The 22,489-nt window shown below is 44.1% G+C and overlaps 1 protein-coding gene across 29 annotated transcripts in view; it reads right to left on the bottom strand.

Moving 5' to 3' along the window:
• KCNMA1 (potassium calcium-activated channel subfamily M alpha 1) overlaps positions 1 to 22,489 on the bottom strand; it is a 915,613-nt gene that overhangs the window by 119,991 nt on the left and 773,133 nt on the right. For 28 of the 29 annotated variants that reach the window (XM_023737654.1, XM_023737655.1, XM_004383187.1 and 25 more), the window contains 3 exons: positions 13,785 to 13,908; positions 8,650 to 8,874; positions 4,885 to 5,077 (listed from right to left, as the gene is read on the bottom strand). In XM_023737654.1, coding sequence (XP_023593422.1) covers positions 4,885 to 5,077; positions 8,650 to 8,874; positions 13,785 to 13,908 — 542 coding nt within the window. Of the gene's footprint in view, positions 1 to 4,884; positions 5,078 to 8,649; positions 8,875 to 12,325; positions 12,424 to 13,052; positions 13,081 to 13,784; positions 13,909 to 22,489 lie in introns of all 29 variants that reach the window. The other variant, XM_004383180.3, reaches the window with a different exon arrangement.

Raw genomic sequence — 22,489 nt, 5'->3', positions numbered from 1 at the left:
CCCTTCCAAGATCAGACTCAGTTCTTGCCTTTTAGAACCACAGGGAAACAGTCTGGCAAGAGCCACTGTTGTACGAGCTGATTTAAATTGAAATGTTTTCCCCAGATAAATGTGTGCTAAATAATACACCAGCTCTCCAGCCAAAGGGAAGTGACAGGCGCTCTGTAAATAAAGGCACTTAGTTGCTGGTAAAGAGCTGTAAAGTGGTTCTGAGCTGATGTTTGCTGACCAGCAAGAAGCGGCTTCACCTGCTTTATATAATTGTCACTGCACTACTGCCTGCTGTATATTAAAACTGCACCTCATAGACCCAACTGTCACATTGGATATACCATCCAGCATGGGGTATGCCACCTTTCACTGTAATTGTTTTTGACAAGCAGCCATCACATCTCAGATCTTTTCAGAAAGTGTCTGGTCCAGAATCCCTAGGCTGGGTCAGTTCTGACACCATGTGGGCTGGAAAAGTGACACCAAAAGGGAATGTGAAAAGGGTGGATGGGAGGGAAGAGAGGTTTTGTTAGTCTAAGAGACCTAATAACACAGAGTGGGTAGTGTCCAGACTCAAATCCCATGAAGACTCCACCATCTCGACGTTCAGACACATTTTTCTTGTTGAACTGTATTATCTTAGAAAAACTCCATCAGGATGCATGGATATTACAAACCAAGAGCACACACATTTGTCTGAGTTCACATGCCTGTCCTGTTGAGTTTTCGAGAGATGGTAACAAAGCTCCTCAGAGAGAGTCGAGGTTGGGGTTTCATAAAGGACTACAGAAAGTTGGGGTGGCAATGGTGAGAAATCTATGTAGTTATCACTCAGGGGAAGCTAGCTTTGTTTCCAAAATGAAAATCAAACCCAAACTAAACCCATTTCTGTCAAGCTGATTCCAGCTCATGGTGACTCCATGTGTTACAAATTAGAATGGCTCCAAAGGGTTTTCTGGGCTATAATCTTTACAAAAGCAGATCCCCAGAACACCCTTCTTCTATGGCGCTGCTGGGTGGGTTTGAACCACCAAACTTTAGATTATAAGAAGAGTGCAAACCATTTGCAACACCCCAAAAAACCAAAAAGCCCAAACCCATTGCCAACGAGTTGATTCCAACTCATAGCGACCCTATAGGACAGAGGGGAACTGCCCCATAGGGCACCTGGTGGACTTTAACTGCCATCCTTTTAGTTAGCAGCCGTAGCTCTGAACCACTAAGCCACCTAGGGACCTCAAATCAAAAAGTGAATTATGGAATCCATTTTGTGCCCCTGTAATTCCAATCCTCCTCAAACCTGGTCATGACGAATAACCAGATGAAGAAAAACAAAAGTCTCTGAGGCCAAAGGGCATAATGGCTGGTCGAAAGGGTCTCAGAGAAGGAAAGTGGCAGGATACTCAGCCTGTTCATCTGGCTCCATGGGCTAAGAGGCATCCAAGCAGTTGGGTTAGGGTGAGCAGCCAGAGGGAAGCACAAAATACTTGCCCACTGGGGAGGAAGTGACTTCCCCAAGTTGATAACCACTGCCAGGCCACTGCCTTTGCAAGACCAGAGCATCACCAGAGGACAATGTTTGAAACCAGGGACAAGAGAAGAGTAGACTGGGTAGGAAACAGAGAAGAAATATGGGTTCTGTGGGCCTACGGCTTCCACATCCTTTCATTGCAAGCAGAAGCAGAGTGTTTGCTGGCTGCTGGGAGGAATAAGTTCAACTCTGCTGCTGACCAGGAGTCTAGAAAATCGCTACTGCGCATGGAAACCCATCTCTGTCTTCTAATGGTGTGTGTGTGTGTGTGTGTGTGTGTGTGTGTGTGTGTGTACAAAAGAAAGAGAGCTCTTCTTTTTTTTTTTGGAGGAAAAATGAGCTCCCTTTCCCCTTCCTCAATACCTCCCACCAAAACCTATTTTTCTTGCTTATTTCTGTCCTACAAAGAGTAGAGAAGGCTTTTGAGCATTGGATGAGTATCTGGGGAGAGAAGAGGAAGAACTGTTAGCAGTCTGGCCATTATATAGGATCTGAGAGGCTGGGATAAGATTTAGGACAGTTGGCCAGAACGTTTATAACAGATGCATCTATAATTAAATTATAAGTTGAGACTCTGATATATGGACTTTGAAAATCATGATAATAGAAATGGGAGGAAGCAGGCGTATTGGGAAAAGGGGATGTTTTCCTGCTCCCTCCTGCTGGGTTCCATCTCTGCCCAAAGGGAGAACTTCTGCTGCTGCTTCTTTCCTTCCCCCTTGCAGGTTCCTCCCCAGGAGAGGAGGACATCCAATCCTAACTGGGTCAGTCAGTGTGTTCACTGGGACAGGTTTTGTTTGTATGCGACTTTATCGTGCCTCAAAGCAGTGCTTGCGAGTCACATGGGGATCTTGTGAAAATGCAGATTACGACCCAGCAGGTCCAGGGTGGGGCCTGAGACTCTGCATTTTTAACAAGCTCCCAGGTGATGCCCATGCTGGGTTGGGGGTGGGGTAGGGAGGACTCTCATTGAAAAGCAGAAGCTTAAGGGCAAGAATCAAGGGTTAGCTTTCCTCTTTCACTTTCTAGAAGGTCAGCTTATGATCCTCAATGCCCGCGTTCACCCTGGCTCCCTGCCCAGGCTGTGCAGGAGGCAGGCTCCGCCTCCTCGGTGTGCAGCTGGGTCCACGAGTGCTTAGGGCCATTCTCAGGACCTTGCTGTACTGCTCTCTCCTGCAGGCACACCTGAGCATGTGCATCCCAAGCTTTAGATTCGGACAGGGTAGGGTGGGGGGAGGTGGAGAGGAGAGGTCAAAATGAGGTGTCAGGGTTATGTCAGAAGAGTAGAAGACGCTCTGACTGTTCCGAGTCTGAAGACATTAGAGAATGACACAACCATTGGAAGGGCGGGAGGAGCAAAAGTCCAAGAGGCCACCATCAACTGTCTTACCCGCAGCACTGAGTGCAGGGTTCTCACGAGCTTGCCCAGAAGCTGCTGGGAATCTCAAACCCTCTGGGAAGCTGCCACCCACTCTCTTAGACCTCAGCAGGGAAGCAAATGCTTCTCAGAAGGCTCCCCAACAGCTGCTTCAGACCTCACCCTCTGCTCAGGGTTGGGCTGCAGCTTGGAATCAAGGACTCTGCTGCACTTTAAAATCTCACCCAGTGCCTCTGCACTGGCAGGCCCTAACCCAGAACCACACGGGGAATAGGACCGTAGGGACTGTTTTTCCTGGCTCTGCTGCAATGCCGAGGAGACCTTAGAGGCGGAGGTGGTGATGCTGAATGGACAACGGATAAGGCAGCACACAGGTCTAGGCTACACGATGGTCCTGAGCTTCCAGAGAAGCCCATCGGGTGAGACCCTTGCTCAGCTGTCAATAAAGCAGTGCTTCATATTCCACTGGAGTCCCTGGGTGATGCAAACAGTTAATGAACTTGGCTGCTCAGTAAAAGGTTGGAAGTTCAAGTCCACCCAGAGGTACCTCACAAGAAAGTCCTGGTGATCCACTTGTAAAAAAATCAGCCAGTAAAAACCCCATGGAGAACAGTTCTCCTCTGACATACACAGGGTCACCATGAGTCAGAACTGACTTGATGAAAACTAGTTTTTTTGTTTTCATATCCCATTAGCTAGAGTCCTCATAGGCTATACTGAAAACTATGCCACCAGTATTTCAAATACAAGCAGGGTCACCCATTGTGGACAGATTTCAGTGGAGCTTCCAGACTAAAATAGACTAGAAAGAAAGTCCTGGCAATCTACTTCCAAAAACTAGCCAATGAAAACCTGATGGATTACAACAGAACATTGTCTGACTTGATTGCTTTGGACATACCACCAGGAGGTATTAATCACTGGAAAAGAACATCATGTTTGGTGCAGTAGAGAGCCAGCAAGGGTGAGGGAGACCCTCAGTGAGACGGACTGGCACAATAGCTACAACAATGAACTCGAATACGCTGGCAATCGTCAGGACGACACAGGACCAGATAATGTTTCATTCTGTTGTATGTAACGTCGCCATGAGTTGGAGTCAGATTGACGGCAGTTATCTATGCTCCCTCAACTCTGGATCCTGGAATGATGGGATTCAGGAACCCATCTTGCACCCAATGTCACTCACCCAGTAGATCACATATGACAATGTCCCTACCGTGCATGGCAAGCCTACATAGAGGTGTTACTTGGAGGAATGTGCATTGCATCCTATTGTGCTAAATCCCTGATTACTTTGGCTGTTTGTTGCAAGGTTTCTGCTATGCTCCTTTCTAAGGCTCCCAGACGACATCTTTGCTGGTAGCCACCTGCCCAGGATCCCAGAGTAAATGACAGGGCAGGCCAGGGGCAGAAGAGAGAAGACACGTGTATGTCATTTATCACTCTCATGCCTCCTTTGGAGAATGCATGGGCTGAGAAGTGTCACCTCTTCCTAAATGACTTACAGGGCTTGTAGGGTCCCTGTTCTCCAGCGATCACCACTCCTTGGCCAACACCATCTCAGATGCAGCTATAATAATGGCAAAGCTTAACAGCTCCAGCCTAGATCAATGGCAAATATATATACTGGGAAGAAACACTGGAATTGTTCAGCTAGTGTCTTTTTAGTGCTTTAATGTTTAGCTGGTGATCCTGGTCATAAAGTCACTAGGAAGGCTGTGGGGGATGGCAATTTAAAGGCTTGTTTATTCTCCAGGAAGGTAGCCTGTTCTAGCATGTGGGTGTTCAGGTCTCAAGCCTGCTTCCCAGGATAGTGAGCAGAGGCAGCAGATGCCCCTTTAAAAGCCGTTCCAGCACCTGGCAGGCTTCATTGCCAGGCAGGCTGATGTGAGTCTCTTTGAATTACCCCGTGAAGGATATCCCTCTTGCCAGCCCCTGTCCCCCGCAGGCACAGCAGAGAAGTATTACAGGCTGTCCTTACCTTGGGAATTAGCCTGCAAGACCCCGATGCTGTCATCAAACTGCATAGATTTGATGTTGAGTGACGCCAAGATGCATTCCTTGTCCTGCAGCGAAGTATCATCAATATTATTCTGATTGGCTGACAGGATAACGCACATGTCACAGAGGTTGATGTTGACGGCCCTTAAATCAGCCCGACTTAATGGTGTACCCTTTGGCGGAGAGGGGAGGAAAAAAACAAGAAGCAAAAGTGAGACCAACGGAGGAGAAAGAAAGAGGAAAACAAACAAACAAAAAACAAACAGAAAAAAAACAAAAAACAAAGATTGAGCCAGAGCTTTGGGAAATTATTTAACAAGTATCTTTTTTATGCCTTGACATTAAGCTGGCCTAACTACATTCAAGAGAATAGGAGTTGTGTGCTAATCGAAAGGGTAGTTGGTGCTGATGGCAGCATTTCAGACCTGCTCTCAATACTCAATCAAGCTGTTATGAACAAACGAGGGAGAGCCTAATGCCAGGGTTCTACATCTTCTTCCCACCTGGAAATTGTCTTGATTTAAGTAACTGTCCTGTGGCAACCTCTGGCTTTCAGACTGTAATGAGAGGGTAGGTTTCAAGTGCTTGTTTATTTAATAGCAGGTCACTTCTGTCTCAGGCAAGAGACAGCAGTTGCGACTAGAATTTCCAACGTGGCCAAGGGGAAATAGCCAGTGAGTACCGTGTGATGAGGTCTGACTGAAAGCGCTGCCCAATTTAGAGGAGAAGGGGCAGAGGGGAGTTGGAATTAATCTGTATCTTGTAGAGGGGAGATGGGAAGGAGTTACGCTTCAAGTCGTGTAATTTCATTGCATGTTTCCAACAAGAAAAAAAAAATCGCCTAACTGTCCAACAACAGAGGAATGGTTAAACACGCCATTGAGCGTACGTATGACAGAAGACAAGGCACGTAGCAGGCAAAGACACGGAGAAAGCTCTCCATGAGGGTAGCAACTTGGGGAAAAAAAGTGGAAAAAAGAAGTTCTGGAAAATTCGTAAAGTAGGATTTCATTTATGTAAAAAAAAAAAAAAAGAACCCACAAAGCAAAACTATATATTTATGAATGCATTTATAAATGTACATAAATTCATAGAGAAAGCTCAGGAAAAATACACATCAAATTAATAATGGTAATTACCTCTGGGGAGGGAAAATGGGATTGGAAGGTGAAGGGGGAATTTTCTTTTAACTTTATATACTTTTGTCTTGTTTGAATATAACAAGAACATATTTGTAAATTACTTATGTAATTAAAAATAAATAAGCCAGTAAACATATTTTTTTTAATGCCATAACAAACAACAAGAGGTTGAAAACACCCAGGTCAAGGTGGTCATGACAGAGAGCCGGGGAATGCCACCAAAGGAAAACAGAAGGGTCAGTGATGGAAGAGAGGGGCATGACATCCATGGGCTCTGGGTCCTCAGGAGGGGCCACAGAGTAACTTCTCAGGTCATCTAACATCAGAGCTCTCCAGGTGCCACAAGTGGCGTCATTTTGGGGTTCACGTCCAGCCACCAGCCTCCTTGGCCCTCCAGCCTGAACTCAGCTCCTGCTCTGCTTGCATGGAGACCCGAGTTGCCTTCTACTCACTGACTGTAGGGAGTGGATTTGCCAACTGCCATATATTCCTGGATGTCTTCCTCTCATTCCCCTTCCTGGAGAGGTAGCTTTGGGAAGACGGAACTTGGCTGCAGAGGCCAAGGCCATCAACTCTTTTTTACGACCCAATGGCTGTCATAATTCTATTCTTAGCCCCCAAATATTGCTGGAAAGTGGCAATACGGAGGAAGCGGCATTTAGTGTCATGGGTGCTGGGAAGCTTCTAGTTCCAGCCTCTGGACCACTGTCTTTCAAGAGAAGAAGGAGAAGACCTTCTTTTCCTATGACCTTTTGGTACAAAATCAGTCTAACCAACTTTCTGAATCATTCTGCTAGTTTATGAAAACGCACTGATGATCGAGGGTGGTGCATAAGCCTCAATTGCCAACATCCATATTCTTTTAATTTGCACCTTGTAAAGAATCCAGCAGTAATTGTGATATAAAACAATCCCTGTGTATTTGTATATGCATGATTTCAAAACACAAGCAATACAAATGACACACACAGAGACACCTTAGGTTTCTCTGGGCTAGCCCTACACACAGGGTGCTGTTTAAACAATGAGATATGTGAAGACATAGGGGAAAGCCCACTTTGCACAAAGTATGTTGTGCTTGAGTATGCTACATTTTGGAGGGTTTCAAAAGCATCTGCAAATATGAGAGCTCATTCATATATATATAAGCAAGTGGATGTGTAAAAAGGGCATGCAAAAGGAAATACACACACATAGACCCAACAAAAACACACACATACACATCACCCATACCCACAAACACAACATACTCAAACATATACACAGACTCATGTATCCCAGCAAATAACTGCACATACTCTTTACAAAGATACTTTTAGAGCCCAGTCCAAAATGTGTTCCCAGGTGACCACGGGAATAGCACGTGTAGAAAAAGAATCATGGAAATATATAATCAAATCTACCATACTTCTCAAATTAGCAGGGAATATATCTGCTCCTGCTCTTCTATGTGAATGATTATTTGTTAGTGATTATGTTTAACTACATGTATTCACTAAATCAGTATGTTTTTGGCCCTGCATCTCAAAGAGACTTGTCTGGTATTTTTCTCACTTCTTTAAGTATCTACTAAGTACCTACTGTACCAGACATTATCATATGAGGTCAAATGGTGGCTAGGAATGGGTATTACTTATGGAAAGATTTTATGTATTCTTTAATGAATTATATTACTTAACTCATTTTGATCACATTTCTTGGGTTCTAGAAGCTAATTGAAAGAATGGATTTCATCTCCATAAGGTGAGAAGACCACTTGAAATCAAATCCATGTGTCTCAGTTGTACAGATGTGAATTTCCAAGAAAAAATATTTAAAGGATATAAGATGATTATTTAGATGGATTTGTGACATGGAGAAATACATTAAATGCTGACATGCACAATATTCTACAAATTTTAAAAGTTTATAAAAGTACACTGATGATTAAAGGTAGTTAGCTACGTGATTCCTAGATCATGAATCCCATATCCTCACACTGAATTATGAAGCCACAAACTGCTCCTTTTAGATTTAGATCATAGCGTTCTGTAACCAAGAGCATCACACGCACATATGCATGTATGTACACACGCACAGGCAAACCCTTGAAAACGCTGCTGCACTTTTAAATGAATGGGGTTGGACAGGTTTGCCAAGCACGCAGCAGATGTAAATAAATAGCTCTGTTATTAATATTTAGTTACAACAGAAGGTGCTACAGATCAAGACTTCCCCAAGCATTAATCATGCCATAAGTAAAATGCTAGAAACAATTTCATAAGTGAATTCTGTAATTAAGCACCACAATACCACAAGACACTAGGTTTGTGTAGGCAAGGGAAGGAGCATTTAGACAATGATATGGTTAATACATTTGATACCAGCTAAACTTTATCCCTGATGAGGGACTGAACTGGGCTGCAAATTCCTTCTAATAAGGTCTCCCAGGATTTGGATTTTCCTAGACAGAGCAGAGGGGAAGGGCTGAGTCCTCAGGCCCATAAGCAGATGAAGAAGCAGAGGGTGATCAAAGCTACAACTATTATACTCATTTGGGATTTTCTTTTGTGCATTAAAAAAAAAAGAAGAAAGCATCACTAACGTGATGACCTTGGACTTACAGGCAATATGGACACTTTGGGGAAGTTGTGAAGCGTCTCCCATTCCCGCTTGAGGTACTCAATGGAGCCCACGAACACGATGTGCTTGAGCTCATGGTAATGGAAGTTGCTGGCACGGAGCGGCATCACCAGGTTCCGGAGCCCAATCAAGGCTGAGCTGACATCACCAAAGATGCAGACCACGACATGGCCACTCAAGACGGTCATGGCGGCTTCGCTGCGAGTCTGCAATGAGAACAAGTGCATGGGCAGAGGCTAGGAGACCTCATAGGGCGGTTACGAGGAACAAAGCAATCATTTGTGCAAAGCATCTAGTACACATGTGCTGAGTGTTCACTATGGGCCATTATGTGCTATTATTTTTATTTCATCCATGTTATATGCATGACATGTATATCTATAACTTTGAGTATGTGTATATATGTTTATGAAATAAATACATATAAACATATATCCGCACACATCCCTACCTGCTGGCACAATGGTTAAGTGCTCGGCTTCTAACCAAAAGGTTGGCAGTTTGAACCCACTAGCAGCTCTGAGGGAGGAAGACCTGGCAGTCTGCTCCTGTAAAGATTACAGCCTAGAAAACCCTATGGGGCAATTCTACTCTGTCACTTGGGGTCACTAGGAGTCCGAAATCAACTCAACAACACTTTAAAACAACAGGAGAGAACAGAAATAGAAAAGTATTTTCTATTTTGGAGGGTTTGAAAAGCACCTGGAAATGTGAGCACTCCTGCTCTGCCTGCATGGAAACCCAGGCTGCCTTCTGCTCACTGACTGTAGGGAGTGGGTTTGCCAACTGCCATGAAATTGTCTTGATTTCCATGAGACTGATGATGAAATGAGCTGCCTTTTCTACCTCTCTTGCAGAGATGATGGTAAAATGGTCAGATTTCTATATTGGTCTCAGCTTGAGAAATCGAGTGTTGAGTTCTAGACTCATCAGAGACATGCCAGCACTCTTCTCCACCCTCTGACCTGGAAGGGACATGCGCATCCATCCATCCATGCCCCAGGGTGTAGAGAAGGATATCCTAAGCCAGAGATTGGCAGCTATGGCCCATGGCCCAGTCTGGTCCACCACTTGTTTTTGTACAGCCAGTGAGCTAAGAACAGCTTTTATACTCTAAAATGGTTGAAAAAATCAACAGACAACTATTTCATAACATGTGAAAATTCTATGAAATTCAAATTCCAAATAAAGTTTTATTGGAACACAGCCAAACTCATTTGTTTAGGCATTGTCTATGACTGCTTTCACGTTGCAATGGCAGAGGTGAGTAGCTGCAACCATGACACTGTGGCCAGCAAAGCCTAAAATATTTACTACCTGACTTTTTACAGAATAAGTTTGTTGATTCCTTTCCTAAGCCAGTGCTGCCTTGAGGTTTGCAGGGGCTTGCCTGGACAAGGACAGCTTATGTAAGTCATTCAAAGGAAGCCCTCCAAATAATCATGAAAAGGGCTGGCCAATGCACGTCACGCACAGCCACCACTTGTCTTCACTGTCAGTGAAGACTCGCATGTTGCTATGATGCTGAGCAGTTTTCAGTGGAGCTTCCAGACTAAGACAGGCTAGGAAGTAAGGCCTGGCAACCTACTTCCGAAATTCAGCCAATGAGAACCCTATGGATTATAACAGTCAGATTCCCAACCTATCATGGGGATGGTGCAGGACTAGGCAGGGTTTTATTCCACTGTGCACGGGGTTGCCATGCGTCAAGGGCCAGCTTGATGACAGCTAACAACAACGACAACAGAGGTAGATCAGCAAGGGCGACCAACCCACATCTTCCCTCTGCGCTAGGCCTGTTTCTACAAAGGAGACAAAGAAGAGAATAAAATCACACCAGGTAAGGTGGACCCCAGCTTCTTAGGAAATGCAGTGGTTAGCAGCTGCTGGTGCTGTTGCTTACTGCATTAGCGAAGAGCACAACAACACAAGAGGTCAGTTTGGGCCTTTCTCTGCCTCTCCTCTGGTCCAATGCCTTCCCTCTTCGCTTCCTTCCTCCCTGCCCACTTATTACATGCCTGGATGGCCCCGTGGGGCTTACGATGTTTTTGGGGAAGCATATTAATGTCCACTGCATATATCAAACTCTGCTTGATTTAATCCCTAGAATTGACCGCTGTATTGATTGTTTAAATGCCAATATTGCGATTCACGACAATGTCAGGGTTATTACAGCAACCCCCAAGAAGAGGGAGAAGCTAGCTTTCACTCGCTGATCATTAGACTAAGGCAGAGGCTGTCACCATTATTGATTTCCCTCTGCAACAGTGCAGGGACACTTGAGACGCAGACTGTAAGAAATGCCTTATAAACAGTGACCAAGTGAGGACCCACTGGGGAGCTCCTATCATGTATTGCTGCTTCATGGAGAAGAACCCAAGTTAGTTTTCTGGGCTGCCTGGAAGGATGAGTGCTTGGGTACCGCCAGCAGAGGGTCATCCAGTCTGTAACACGCTGTGATGGGTCTCCTAATTATTTCTAATTGGCCAACTCATCTGGGAGGCTAGCTCCTATCAACAAGCTGGAAGAGTACAAACTGGGTCTAGAGGGAGGGCTGGAAATCTTGCCTGGGGAAGTGAGGAAGGGACCAGTTAACAGAGTGACTGAGGCACAGATGTTGAGACTAGAAGCTTAGATCTGGGGACCAAAACACCAGTCCCCAGACCAGCCACAGCAACATCACCTGGAGAACTTTGCAAATATGTTAATTCCTGGGCCTTAGCCCCAGAGAGTCTGATTCTGCCAAGCTTAAGACCGATTAGACAATCTATAGTCCATGGGTGATGCAAACAGTTAACATTCTCAACTGCTAACTGAAAAGTTGGAGGTTCGAGTCCACCAGAAGTGCCTCAGAAGAGAGGCCTGGTGATCTACTTCCAAAAAATCAGTCATTGAAAATCCTATGGAGGACGGTTCTATATTCTGATACACATGGGGTCACTAAGAGTCAGAATTGACTGGATGGCAACTGTTTTCTTAGAGAAACTACTTACTCATGCATCTTGTGTGTCCTTGCATCCTTCAAGGCCCAGCCTAAGCTAGGTCGTAATAGCCTTAAATATCTTCTGAGCACCACCTGTTATATCTGATAGGACTTCCCTGGTCACTCAGATACATCCAAGTTCTTGTTCCCTGGATTTGAACTGTGCTTGGCACTTTGTATCACTTAGCTTTTAATAGATTGTTTCACGGTTACATTTTGCATCTTATCTCTAATTAGACTGTCATTTCCTTGAGATTGGGGCCACCCATCTATTGTCTAAGCCCCTAAGCTGTTAGTGTCCTGCACCCAGTAGGTACACCCAACTCCAAAGTATCTTCACATAGCTTGGCCCCTCCTGTCATTCTCATCTCTGCCCAAATGTTACTTTAGAGGGGGCTTCTTGGACCAGAATGCACCTCCAGCTCTTTGTAGCCCACTGCCCTGCTTTGCTTCCTTCATAGCATTTATCAGTATCTGGAATGTTCTTATCTACTCATTTGTCTACCTGGCAGTCTTCTCTTTGCCCCTACTAGAAAACAAGCTCTATGAGAGCAGTTGCCATTGGTTTTCCCCACTGTATCCCTAGCAACCAGAACAGTGCCTAGCACACAGTAGGCTCGTATAAATGTTTGTTGAATGATGTTATTTTTCAGATGGGAGAAGTAGTAACTCGCCTCCCTAAACTCCTCCACAGTCGTAGGGGATGGTGATTGGCTATTAGTTAGCTTAGACTCCTCAGGAATATCTAGGCAAGCCATCAAAACTCTGGGTCCTAGACAGCTCCCAGCCTATGACCTGCTAGTGGGTGACAGCAGGCCAAGCTGAGATCACCAGAGCAAAAGTGCACTGGATACAATGTTAGAATACAGACATACAAGGTGGCTTTGTGGTTAGAACAATTTGCACTCCTGGTAAGTCGGACAATGGCTGTTTTGGGAGAATCCGGACTTCCGTGCTCTGCCTGTGACTTTCCCACCTCCCAAACAGCATCCAGCACACCACTGTATCATCCCTTATAACTGAACTGGGAGACCACACACCCATTCCGATAAAACACAAGGGAATACCTAGAGAATTAAAGGGCCATTCTGAGTACCTGGAACAGTCCTTGTTTACGACATCAGAAATGATAGGATTTTCCTGGCTAATTGAAGGAACAGGCCCGGCAATCTAGGGATTGGGGGCACAAGGAAGAAAGAACCCTTCCATCTGATCTTCCTGATTATTAGTCCATTGTTCATGGATTAACAAGACAATAAAATTTAAGAAAGTCAGTGTGGGCATTAAAACCTAAAGATTTTAATAGGACAAGACTAGAGAGTAGAATGAGATTGTTATGCTGACATTCTAGGGACAGACCAGAAGAAGTCCATTGCTTCTACTGAGACGTCCATGAGCCACCCAAGAAATAGGGCTCTGAACCCGTGGCCTCTCCAGGTGGACCCATGGTTCATCCCTGTCATCATCAGCAAATGTATTTTCCTAAATATGCTAAGATGGGTGCTAAGAAGTGTCACAAATATGCAAGGCTTGGCATCGGTTTCTGCGTTGTTTTAACTAGAAGAATACAAGACGCTGTCATGAACACATAACATGCAATAGCATTCAGATTTCTTCATAGCATTCAGTAATAATAATAGGCAACTCTATTGAATCATTTATTAGGTTCTGTTCTAAGTCCTTCCTAAGTATTATCTTTTAATCTTTGCCACCAGCCTAGAGTTTGGGACTATTCTCCTCTCCTCTTCATACGGATAAGAAAACCAAAGGGCAGAGGGGTCCAGTGATTTCCCCATGGTCAGGCAGCTCCTAAGTGGTACAGGCAGGCTCTGACCCCAGAGCTGCGCCCACAGGAATCATGGTAAATACCACCTCCCATGATGCCTTTCACATAGCATGTCATCAACCACTATTGCAATGCGTGAATAAATATTCAGAGACTGGAAATTCCACTCTCAGTTCATGTCCTGATCAGAGTTCTAGCTTATTCAACATGTGTTCCTAATTTCAACCATCACAAATAATTAGGACCAGTGAGTATATCACCCCACCATCCAGGTAGGAAACCTCATTCCTAGCAAATGGAGGTTGGGACAGAAGCAGAAGGTATCGGCTCTGCGTTCGGTCACTCACCAGAATGACCTTCTCTATTTCCTTGGGAGCGCACCAGTGAAACATTCCAGTAGAGTCATACTTCTTCACGTTGGAGTCCATGTTGTCAATCTGATCATTGCCAGGAATTAACAAAGGGTCATGCCTAGGGAGAAAAGGACCAGAAAACTTAAGTGGAAAATGTGATAAATTATAAATGGGAAGTGTCCCCAGAGTTACATCTCAGAGGAGATGGAAGATGGAGGAGAAGTGACTCTCACCGGAGGCCATTCCTTTGGTTGTAGGACCCATCCTTTGAAAGACCACTACCCAAACCAGCATCACATACCAGGAAGTACAGCTGACCTTTGTCAGGTGATAATTCTGCCTTGCTCCTGTTCCTCTTTTCCTCAAATGGCCTTCACATCATCTGGCGGATTCAGCCGTCTTCTTTACGGATATCCCACTCCTCCCACTCTCACTTTACCAGCTATCCAATCTGTCTCATGTACTCGCGCGCGCGCACACACACACACCCCAAAGGGTTGCTATCAGCATTGGCAATGAAGAGGAAGGAATAGGAATAGAGCCTCATGCTGGCTGACTGGCATGAGGATGGAAAGCCAATTACTTGCTCTTTCTGACTACAACTTCTGAAGTGATGCTCTTCGCAGTAAAAGCTTTAACAGGCTGCACTTTAAATATTTTAGCAATTTGCCCAATCAGATTTTGCTTTCCCAGCCTGAAGCCCTTTAAAGATTCAGCAGCATGCCACTTCAGAGCAGATTGACTACCAAATGCCCACATCTGGAATACATGATTTCAATATTAAATAGCAGCCCTCTCTCCTTGCCTTGACAACTATATTTGCACTCACTGTCCAATGCCTGTCTCCCCCACCTCCTCCACTTTCACTTCCCAACTACAGTGCTCCTTGGATGAGAGCAACAAGCTCAGAAGCAGTTTAATAGACTTGTCTTGAATTCTCAGGGCTATAATCACCCACTCTTGCCTTGTTTATTGATGGAAAAGGAAGATGTTTCTATAGAGGGCCTTAGACCTCCCCTCCGGTGGGTTAGCAGGGTAATCCCCAGAATCACAACAGAATTAGGTAGGTCATGTTCATTGTTCGAGATTCCATCTCTGTTAATGATTCTGCACCTCAGTTTTGGAGGAGGTCTTTGTTGGTTTCCACAACACTGACTGCATATAATTAGGACACTGTCTCAGGTATACCACTTACCCTTAGAACTGAGCCAGCTTACCTAAATAGTACGGTCAATCCAGTATTGAAAATATCAACAGGTTCAAATTCTAGCGACTGGTGGATTCGAACTGCTGACCTTTTGGTTAGCAGCCGAGCTCTTAACCACTGCACCACCAGGGCTCCAAATTATCTATTTCAAGCTTCAAAAGGTGGCCTCTGTTTAGTTTTTAGTATTTTTCCCTCTGAAATGTCTCTATTCTGACTCTTCACATTTATATGTCCAGAACACAGGGAATGAGACAGCAGTCTCTCTTCCAAGGGCTATAGAGTCAGAACTAAGCTTCTGGCTTATCTACCATGGCCCTCCCAATATGCCCCACCCTCACCTAAGATGGGAAAATTCCCTCATTATATTTATTTACTCCTGAGAATTTGCTTTGCGGCCACACCAAACGACTAATATTATGTGAGGCAATCCTGCAAAGTTATCGTCGATGAACATGCTAGAATACTCTAGGAACTGCCATATCTGATCTTCAAAGAAGCACAATCCAACACATCATAGCCTCTCAATGGCCTGGCGGTTGAGAGGTCTTGGGGTGTTCTAAACCCTTAGACCACCTTTCAAAAACTGAACTAGATCAAAAATGTTAAAATCAAAGGGCACGTGATGATAAGAAATGGTCACAGATCAGGGCAAGAGCAAATTTTGATTTTTTTTTTTTTTATTCCCTGTCCTTGAAAAATCTTTAGTAGTGCCACAGATATCCACAATCTGGGACAAAAGCATCGATAAAGAAGAGGTTTGGGAAAATGAACGGAATGAACTCTCCCTAGTCCAGAGGAACATATTTTAGTTACAAGAGGATCTTAATGAAGTTGTCCTGAAGATAAAGAAGCCAAAACCAAACCAAACCCACTGCCGTCTAGTTGTTTTCGACTCATATAGCGACCCACAGGGTTTCCAACACTGTAAATCTCTATGGAAGCAGACTGCCACATCATCTTTCTCCAGAGGAGTCACAGGTGATTTTGAACCACCAACCTTTCAGTTACCAGCCGATCCCTTTAATCACTGTGCCACCAGGGCTCCTTAAAGTCAAGTTCAAATTCTCTTGTTCTGCTTATTGGTTGGAGAATAAGGGCCATCTCAGGACCTTCCACCAGTGCATTCAGGATTTAAGTTACCCAGGGCTATGTTCACATAATATCAGCAAGAAAGCAAAGGATATAGCAAGCTGGCCAAAATTCCTTTTAGAAAATATGTGCCTTGGGAGAGATACATTTTCGTTCCCTATCTTTCTGGGAAGGAATCATTCCTTGGAAGTAGCATCCTCTAACCCTCATCTTACAAAAGTAAATAAGCAAGGCTTTTGGATCATTCACCCCCTCAATGAGAGGAAAAAGACAGCTGATGACAAGCCTCATTAACTGGGGTAGGGAGTTAGAGGGATCAGGTATAATCTGACATGAGGGCTACAAGTCACGACTTTTGCTGGAATATCCAGAAGCATCCAGGAATTGTCAGTAGTATACCTTGCTACATTCTGTCCTCTCCACAAGCCTCTCACCTTAAATATAAATCACCCAGGATTTCATCCAAAGAGTCTGATCTGAGGACCATCAAAAATTCCTCTGAACACAGACATTTCCTTCTCTGAGCAGCCATGGTATCTGAAATTCTAACTTCAGTTTCTTAAATTAGTCACATAACCCAAAAAAAAGCATGACTCTTCTAAGCTGGGAATGGAATAAAATAATTATGAAGACAACTATAATTAATAATTATTAATACAATAATAATTAAGACACAGCCACTGGTCAAAGAGAGATTCACAACAGAGCAGGAGAGAAGAAATGTAACTCAATAGTTACTATATGCTGTGGTAAGTGTTATAGCAAAATAATGTATGAGGTGGTATGGGAAGGCCCAGAAAGTAGCTGTTCATTGCCTGGTATTAGAGGAGCATCAAGGAAGGCTTCCCAGAGAGGGTCAGTGGAAATATCAGTACGTTTTAGGGTTGATCCACTAGTACCCATTGGGGCCCACTCAGACAATTAAGACCCAAATAAAAAGGGCCACAGAATGACACTTAGAACCACTCCGAAGATGTTAGGAACGGTACTCCCTAACCTAAGGGATAGAAGACTTGGGCCAGACATACTATCTGTCCTCAGATGTGTGATGGTTGTCAAGTGGAAAAAAGATGCAACCAGTTGTGTATGATCCAGAGAGCAGATGAGGAATGATGCGTGGGATTTAGATGGAGACAAAATCAAGACTCCTATAAGGAAGAATATTAAAAAATGATAGCTGTTTCAGAAATGAAATGAGTTGTTTTCCAAGGTAGTGAGTAGTTTTCCCATCACTTGAGACATTCCAGAAGAGCTAAAAAAAACAAACAAAAACCAAAACATTTTCCATCCAGTTGACCCCAACTCATGGTGTGTCAGAGTAGAACTGTGCTCCATAACGTTTTCAATGATTGATTTTTTCGGAAGTAGATCACCAGGGCTTTCTTCCTAGGTATCTCTGGGTGGATTTAAATTGCCAACTTTTCAGTTAGCCACTGAGCACTTAACCATTTGCACCCAGGGACACCAAATTAAATGTTATACATAATGCTAAATGTTGGGTGAGCCTAGAACTCCTTTAAGGTTTGAAGCAGTATGTTGTTATTAGGGTAAGAGGTGGCTAGAAGGATTTGGAAACTATCTGACCACTGCTGGGCATCAAAAGGCTGGAGGGCAGTGTGTAGAGGAAGGAAAGCGTTTCTGGAGGGAAGCACTGAAGTCTGATGACTTTATCATTCCATTAAGGGCCAGCACTACTCTACATTCAGTGGGTTCCACGGACTGGGGAGAAGATTGATTCATTCCAGCAAAAAGACAGTCTGTAACTACTCAGGTAGTTTCTTTACCGTGGGTAAATATCTTCACCACGTCTGCTGCTATAGAAATTTCAAGTGCCTCTGGTTGGCTTAGGAATCCCTGGGTGGTGCAACCAGTTAACATACTTGGCTGCTAACTGAAAGGGTGGAGGTTCCTGTCCACTCAGAGGTGCCTTGGAAAAAAGAACTGGTGACCTACTTCTGAAAAATCAGCCACTGAAAACCCTAAGGACATGCACTGCTGGTGGGAATGTAAAATTCAGCAACCACTATGGGAAATGATACGGCACCTCCTTAAAGCTAGAAATAGAAATACCATACGATCCAGCACTCTCACTCCTAGAAATACATCCTAGAGAAATAATAGCTGTCACTCGAATAAACATATGCACATCCATGTTCACTGCAACCCTATTCACAACAGCAAAAAGATGGAAACAACTTAAGTGTCCATCAACAGATGAATGGATAAACAAATTATGGTACATACACACAATGGAATACTATGCAATGAGAAAGAACAATAATGAATCTGAGAAGTATCTCATAACATGGATGAACCTGGATGGCATTATGTTGAGTGAAACAGTCAATCATAAAAGGACAAATATTGTATGAGACCACTATTATAAAAACCCAAGAAAAGGTTTACATACCAAAAACAATCTTTGATGGTTATGAGGGAGGGGAGGGTTGGGGAGGAGAAATCACTAACTAGATAGCAGACAAGTGTTCATTTTGGTGAAGGGAAAGACAACACACAGTATAGGGGAAGTCAGTACAACTTGACCAAGGCAAAGTCATAGAAGCTTCCTAGACATATCCAAACACCTTGAGGAACTGAGTTTCTTAGGCTGAGGTCTTGGGGGACATTTAGGTCAACTGGCATAACAAAGTTCAAAAAGAAAGTGTTCTATATCCTACTTTGGTGAGTAGTGTCTGAGGTCTTAAAAGCTTGCAAGCAGCCATCTCAGATACATCTATTGGGCCCATCACTTTCAGAGCAAAGAAGAATGAAGAAAACCAAGGAAAATATTAGTCCAAAGGACTAATGGACCACATGAACCACAGCCTCTACCAGTCTGAGCTGAGAAGAACTAGATGTTAGCCAGCTATCACCAAAGACTGCTCTGACAGGGGTCACAATAGAGGATCCTGGACAGAGCAGGCGAAAAATGTAGAATGAAATTCAAATTCATAAAAAAGACCAGACTTATTGGTCTGACAGAGACTGGAGGAATCCCTGAGACTATGGCCCCCGGACACCCTAACGCAGAAATGAAACCACTCCCAAAGTCCACCTTTCAGCCAAAGATTAGACAGGCCTATAAAATAAACAATAACACACTTGAGGAATGTGCTTCTTAGCTCAATCAAGTATATGAGACCAAGTGGGCAACACCTGCCCAAAAGCAAAGACGAGAAGGCAGGCAAGGACAGGAAACCTGGATGAATGGACATAGAGAACCCAGGGTGGAAAGGGAAGGGAGAATTGCAACCAATGTCACAGAACAAATTTGTGTATAATTTTTTTCCTGTGCCCCCACTCCAGGTATTTTTGTAAGTGTGCTATGCTAATTTTTTGTAAAATACCTTTCAAGGGTGTGTATAAATTTTTGAATGAGGAAAAAAAAAAAAAAAAAGGAGCCCTGGCCAAAAAAAGAAAACCCTATGGAGCAGCGTTTGCTCTGACACACTTGGGGTCACCATGAGTCAGAGTCAACACAATGGCAACTGATAGGTTGGTTTATGCTGCTGAGAGATCTCTGACACAGGTGAAGAACAAAGAGTCTGTTGTTCACAGCAACTTCTGTTTCTAAATACAGGTTTCCAGAGTTTATATCAATAGAAGAAAGTTCAAGCATTTGCCAGCGAGCACCCCAACCAATGCTGCTGTGGTGAGGGGAGGCTGAGGAGAAGTGGGCAGTTTGTGGTACGTGGAAGGAAGGACCATCAGAAACCTCCCTGAACAAAACCTGCCAACATCATCGTTTACAGAATGATGAAGAGAACCACTTCCAAAGGCTCTCAGACAACTCCTCATGGACCACTTAGATGGAAACAAGGACCGATTCTAGAGACTGCCTCTCATGTCTCGCTACTTCATGTATGTCCTTGGTCAAAAAGTAATTGCCAACTTCCTTAAAATGCACCATAATTAATTCAAGGCTCATTTGTTACTAACTGCTTAGCCATTGCACTTGCCTTACTTTAGGTTAATAAGAATTCTACGAAGCAGAGCAGACCTACTGCATAGTCCACCTTGAAGAAAAGCAGACATAATGTACCGAGGACTGCTTAGCTGATAACGCCAGCTCCCTTACTGAGCACTGTTCATTTAAGGGAGAAAAGAATCCTGACACCAGTTTAGGAAATACATGAAGATATACCAGAAATACATAATACTTTCTTCAAAGAGTTTGGGTCAATGTCTTCTGCCTCCCTAACATACACGCATAATGAGATCTGTTCTACCCCAATGGGAGCTTCTCCCTGGTCTTTAACTTGCACCCACATTTGAGCATCAATACCTATGGCAGCCTAACTCAAAGCAAAGAAGAAGCCTGGACATTGGCCAGTTAATTTTCTGCGTCAAATCAACAGAATCGAATTCCAAAGGGGATGAAGCCAAAATGCCTGGCTTCAAGTCTTGGCTCACCTATACTTGCTCTGTTGTGCCTTACCTCAGTTTCTCTGTCTGTAAAATGGGAGTGTTAATCATTATCATTACTTAACAGAGTCCCTGTGAGGATTATGAGTATTTACGCGAGTGGCCATCTCAAGTAAATGCCATACACTTAGCACAGAACTTGACACAAAGCATGTCTTCAATAAGTGCTAATTATTATTATCATTCTTTATACTTCACTTAGGATTCACTTATAAATTTGTAGCTCTGTTTATGGTAAGGGGAGATAGGAAAGGTAGACAGTTCAATAATAAAGATGTAGGGTCACTACTATTATTTCTACTACTAATGCTACTACTGTTGCTACAATGATGAAGAACTACGGTGAGCTGAACCCTCACTAATGTTACTGTGCTAAAAATTCTACCTACATTTAATGATTTAATCCTCGCAGGAACAGCTGTAGCTGATTTCTGTTGTTATTAACCTTTTTGTCTATATGGAAACAGAATGGATAAGAGAAGTGGCTAAGAAGGCACAGCTAGTGAAAGGAGGAGCAAGACTTTGAGCGGAGAGGTATGCTAGACTGGAATCAATGCTGCTGGCCTCCCCCATCCCCATGCCTCCCCACCCCAACTGCAGGAGCAGCTGTATCTTCTTCAGCATCGGCAGTGCCCCCAAGCGCCAAAGCTAGGGAGGCGAGCATCAAGAGCATTTTACAGGGCAACTTGTGTGAGTCTTCAGTAGAAAACTACCACGTCGTCGGGACAATGTGCTAAGGAGAGGTTCAGTAGTCAGTTAAGGCTGGGCAAGCTTTTGTCTTGTCCCAAATACCTGAAGGTACCCTGGTTTAAGAACGCCCACCTTTTCTTCTGAACAACAGAGATGCCCTACTGAGCTGAATTTTCTATATCTATGCTCCTTGCCTCTCCGCTCGCACCTCCAATGTCCACAGCTAGAAATTAAGCATGGCTGACTTCAAATAAAGAAGAAAAGATCATTGGCTGGAGGGTTTGCAGAGCACGGAATGCCACTTGCCATCAATTAATCTCAAGAAGTGAACTAAACGCCAGGCTACAGTAAAACATGAACAGCTTGCCCAGAAGACAGCAGCCTGGAGCAAAACCACCAATCCCTTTCCAGAAAACCCGCTGTGAGGGCACCGCTACTATGTTTTAAAGAGCACCATTCCTCTTAAAGGCAAATCCAGCAAATCTGTTTGTTCTGTGGCCATGGGTTCAATACGATGACTTCAGAAATTTACATTAAAGTACAAGTGAACAAAACAAAACAAAAAAAAGCTACAAAATGGTTTGCAAATAGCATCCTTTCCCCTGCTTGAGTCTCACGACCTCATTTCTCATCACACGATAAGGTCTTTTTTTGTCTTTACAAACATCCCGTTTCAATTGAGGCAGACCCACAGTGGTCTCTCTGGGAAATGGAAGGCTTGATAGAAGGTAGGTGAATTTCTTATCCCTATGCAAGTCCCTCATCTAAGCGGCAAATACTGATTTTATTCGGCATCTACTATGTCAGGCACAAGGCCAGTGGATATCAGGACGTTTCTCAGGCCTTGAAGCTTGGCTCACGCGTCCCTCATGAAGGCAACCTCGATGACCACAGAGACCGAAGTTATAGCCTCCTCCTAAACCATACAGGGTCACTACGAGACGGAATCAACTCGATGGCAACTTTTTTTTTAAGCCAAACCAGTTGCCGTCACATCAGCTCTGACTCATGGCAACCCCATGTGTGTCAGAGTAGAACTGTGCTCCACAGGGCTTTCAATGGCTGATTTTTCAGCAGCAGATTGCCAAGCCTTTCTTCCGAGATGCCTCCTGGTGGACTCAAACTGCCAGCCTTTCAGTTAGCAACCATGCACTGTAACCATTTGCACCACCACCCAGGGACACCTTCCCCTTCCTAGAGGTCCTATAGAAATGTGACAGATGCTCTCTCGGAGATAATAATTTGCATGTCTGTCTCATCCATTCGAGGGTGAGCTCCTTGAGAGCAG

Source organism: Trichechus manatus, unplaced genomic scaffold, assembly GCF_000243295.1.
Source record: "Trichechus manatus latirostris isolate Lorelei unplaced genomic scaffold, TriManLat1.0 scaffold00106, whole genome shotgun sequence".
In the NCBI taxonomy this organism is placed as follows: Eukaryota; Metazoa; Chordata; class Mammalia; order Sirenia; family Trichechidae; genus Trichechus; species Trichechus manatus.
The sequence above is the reverse complement of the archived record's forward strand: the minus strand, read 5'-3'. Positions and strand labels throughout refer to the sequence as shown.